Source organism: Entelurus aequoreus, linkage group LG11 (assembly GCF_033978785.1).
Source record: "Entelurus aequoreus isolate RoL-2023_Sb linkage group LG11, RoL_Eaeq_v1.1, whole genome shotgun sequence".
Classification (NCBI taxonomy): Eukaryota; Metazoa; Chordata; class Actinopteri; order Syngnathiformes; family Syngnathidae; genus Entelurus; species Entelurus aequoreus.
Window position 1 is genome coordinate 35,770,480 of NC_084741.1, and position 4,334 is coordinate 35,774,813.

The 4,334-nt window shown below is 37.3% G+C and overlaps 1 protein-coding gene across 1 annotated transcript; it reads right to left on the minus strand.

The window, feature by feature from the left end:
• Positions 1-1,677: 1,677 nt before the first annotated feature.
• twist1b (twist family bHLH transcription factor 1b) lies at positions 1,678-3,995 on the minus strand. The gene is made up of 2 exons (XM_062064218.1): positions 3,329-3,995; positions 1,678-2,214 (listed from the first exon to the last, which is right to left on the minus strand). Exon 1 carries the CDS (start codon positions 3,865-3,867, stop codon positions 3,355-3,357), a length of 513 nt encoding a protein of 170 aa, XP_061920202.1. The 5' UTR covers positions 3,868-3,995; the 3' UTR covers positions 1,678-2,214; positions 3,329-3,354.
• Positions 3,996-4,334: the final 339 nt, after the last annotated feature.

Sequence of the window (4,334 nt, forward strand, 5' to 3'; positions counted from 1 at the left end):
TATACTAACATCATAATACAGTCATCACACAAGATAATCATCAGAGTATATAAATTGAATTATTTATATTATTTACATTATTTACTTGTTCAGCGGTCATCATATGGAAGGTACTTTTCCTTGTTGATGTCTCAAGAAGGGAATTTTCATACGTCCCTCTTTGACACACACACACACACACACACACACACACACACACACACACACACACACACACACACACACACACTGGTTCCTGACATCTGTACAAAAAGTCCCTGATCTCAAAAGTAATTTACATGCAACAGAAGTATTTTAAATGACATAAAAAAAACACAATAGCTAATAATTACCTTTTCCCCCCTTATCGAGGTGATCTGCAAAGCCCCACGTACGTGACCAACATGTAAAAAAAATCCATGTCATCAACGAATTTGGATGTTTTAAAGAGTGTTGCTTCTGCCGTGTGTGTGAGAGTGTGTGTTCCCTCCGCGGACTGCAAAGCACTGCAATGAGATCTCTGCTGAACATCTGCTCTTTTTCACGTGACTTTTTCCTTAAAAAAAAAAAAAAAGTAGAAAAATACTAACATCTGTTCTAAATAGGTTTCTTTCTGTGCCTCTGCAGCGTCTCCATTGGCAACTTCTCTTAAGACATATTGAAGTGTTTTAAAGTGTCATTAATGCTCACAGGTGATGCGTTCAAGGCACATGCGTAGATTTGAATTATTCTTTTAATTTGCTTCATGCAAACATTTTTATTCAAGTTAATCTTTGGGCATGTGTTTGTGGGTGTGCCCTCCTCCTCCTCCTCCCCTCACCCCCTGCACACATGACACAAACAGTGAGAGTCGTGGGCCCCCACGTCCGTGCTACCTTCACGGCCTCCTTAAATTTCATAGACATCTGGGAATTCCATACATGCCTCACAGTCCAATTACACACCTTCAAACGGCCACGGCTTTCTTTTTGGACAGTGAGGAGAAAAAAAACGTTCCCACGTCACAGAAGATCTCTCACAATAAGCGATGACAGCACCAGAGTCGTTCAAGAGCACACCGGAAGTCAGGTTTTTAATCATCAGCCGAGAACGAGTCGGTCGGTTTATTAGATCCAAGTAGGTTATTTCGACGTTAAAAGTGACAAATTAGCTGGTGTTAACGGAGGAATTGTGATTATTATAGTAAAGGAGCGACAAAACACACTTAAGTGTCCACTTAGTCAGGATATGTGGTTATACTAAACTTTCCTGATAACGTAAACGCAACAATGGATGTCTGCATAGTATAAAAGCAAAAAAAAATACAAAAATGCATTTGTATTATTATTTATTTGTTTATTTATTTCATGTTTATAGACATGAAATAAAATATTGGCAATTAGTAACCTACACTGTAAACAAATTACGTTGTTTACAGACAGTGTAGGTAACTAATTGCTAATACTTTATTTCATGTCTATAAAAACATAAAGCAACATTTAAAAAAATACTAATTTTTCTTTAAGAATTTGCTTAAGGCCTATACACTTTGGCAGCATATGTAATTATGATCATGTGATTTTTTTTTTTAAGTAGTTAAAAGTTGCATTTTTTCGCAATATATTCTTCATTTCCGCTGAGTTACTTTTGTGTTTTGACAAAACATCGGGAGGGAAAATGAAGGGTGTAAGAAAAAACGCAAAAATATTCTCGTTTTCTTTATTGCAAAAAATATACAAACCTTTACAAAAAAAATATAATAAAAATAGGAATGTATTTGCATTTCAGACACAGGATGTATTCTCCAAAAAATGTTACAATAATAAATAAATAAATGTGTTTTGAAAATACTTTTTTCTTGCACAGGTTTGATCCTCAAAGACACAGCCATTTGGAATGTGGGTTACACCAACAGTGGGTAATAACACACGCACACACGCACACATGCATTCATAAACACACCCATACAGTCGTCAAACTGCCTCACTCGGGCAGAATTAAATCCAAATACATGTGGTTTAAAAAAAAAAAATCTTCATCAACCGTGATATTTTCAACATTCGTCGTCAACAACATGTACAGTACATACACCACCATCATCATCAGAGTGGTGGGCTTAAGGGGGGCTGCAAAAACAAGAAAAATCCCCACGCAAAACCTCTGTGGTCTTTGCTTTAAATATAGTGATCCATGTATCCAGCATTGGACTCCAGGTTTGTCCCGTCAAAATGTGAGAAGAATAGAATCAGCAGTCACCTGTGGATTATAGACACAATTATACAGTTATAATGATAGATAGATAGATAGATAGATAGATAGATAGATAGATAGATAGATAGATAGATAGATAGATAGATAGATAGATAGATAGATAGATAGATAGACAGTACTTTATTGATTCCTTCAGGAGAGTTCCCTCAGGAACATTTAAATTCCAGCAGCAGTGTACAGAATTGAGATCAAATTTAAAAAGTAAAAAGTAAATAATAAATAATGGGGGTATATGTTATTGTTTTGCATCCACTGTCATCCTAATGTGCCATAAAGGCAATGCATTTCACGTTTTTATTGGAATATTGCTATGGATAAAGACAATATGTATTGGTTTATGGTTGGCACATTGACTCTTGCTTTTTAGCAACAACAAAAAAAATTGCTTCATGCATTTTAGCTGAAAAAAAAAGTTTGAGAATTTTAATTTAGTTAGTTGAAAACACACACACATATATATATATATATATATATATATATATATATATATATATATATATATATATATATATATATATATATATATATATATATATATATATATATATATATATATATATATATATATATATATATATATATATATATATATATATTATGAATTATAATTGTATCGTGTTATGCATTTTAACTGAATATATGTTTGGCGTGCAATTTGCTTCGTATGTTGGTTGAAAAAATATTTCTTATGCATTATGGTTTAGGTTTATAAAATGTCCGTTTGTATCATGCAGTTTAACTGGAAAACATTAGAACTGAATTACATCAAAATATGTTGTGGTTTGCATCATGCATTGTGGATTAAAACAAAATATATACACTTGTCAATTTGCAAAAATATATGTTGTAGTTTGGATTGTGCAATTTGGAAGAAAATGTATTATTTTTTGGCAATTTGTATCAAGCAAAATATATCTTGGAAAAAAAAACATATGGCTTATGTTATTTTGCATGATGCATTTTAGTTGGAAACATTTATTTTTGCAGATTCCATTCAGCTTTTTAGGCGGTAAAACCATCTACTTTTTGTAATTGACATCATACAATTTGAGTGGGAAAAAACAATTATGACATTTGATGGTAATAAATAGTTTTCTACCGTGTTGGGCTTAACTGGTCCTGGTGCTAGTGGGACGTGGACATGGACCAGGCGCCCTCCATCCTCCACACGGAGAAGGCGTAGCTGAGCCTTTCGTGGGCCACATAACTACAACTGGCCATCTTGGCGTCCAGCTCGTCGCTCTGCAGCACCTGGCACAGGAAGTCGATGTACCTGGCGGCCAGTTTGAGCGTCTGTATTTTGCTGAGCTTGTCCGAGGGCAGCGTGGGAATGATTTTTCGGAGGGCCGCGAACGCCTCATTGAGGGATTGCGTCCTCTGACGCTCCCTGACGTTGGCCATGACTCGCTGGCTCTGGAGGTCCTCCAGGGACTGCGGGCTGCCGCTGCTGCTCGACTTCTTGCCTCTCTTGGCTCCTTCAACGGGACTGTCCGAGTCCTCGACGTGTTTCCTGCTCGGCCTCCGCTTCCTGGCGCTTCTTTTGGGCTGCGTGTCCGCCTCCCCCTCGCTGTTGCTCAGGCTGTCCACAGGGGAGACCGGGGAGCTGCTTGACTCTTCCCCCAAATTTTCCTCGGACATTTCCACTCTCAACACTGAAATTGTGTCCCCCTCTAAAAAGAGCCTCCGGACCTTTACCTCCCTGTCATCAAGTCTGCGGGTTAGTTAGTCCACCTGAGCCTTGAACGCAGCAAAGTATCCATTAGATGGGCCTCCAGGAGGACAAGTCTTTTCTGACACTTGAGAAAGTTGGCGTCTTCTTATAGGCTGAAAACTTTTGCAGGAAGGATGTGATTGGTTGCGAAGGCGAGTGACGCCACATGCGGGGTGTGTACTCTCTTCTTCAGAAACTCAGATAACGGTGCTCTATATCATGACGTCACATCAGAAAAAAAAATCTCTTTCTTCCCCTCTGCTTTTATTTGCTTTCTTTTGTATTTCAATGTATCATTACATATATGTATTGTTGCATTTGTTGTTGATAATAGAGGTAATTATTGCTATTATTCCATCCATCCATTTTCTACCGCTTATTCCCTTCGGGGTCG

What these genes read in the sequence shown, in the direction of transcription:
- twist1b (XM_062064218.1), bottom strand. Translation starts at nt 3,867, where the DNA reads ATGTCCGAGGAAAATTTGGGGGAAGAGTCAAGCAGCTCCCCGGTCTCC.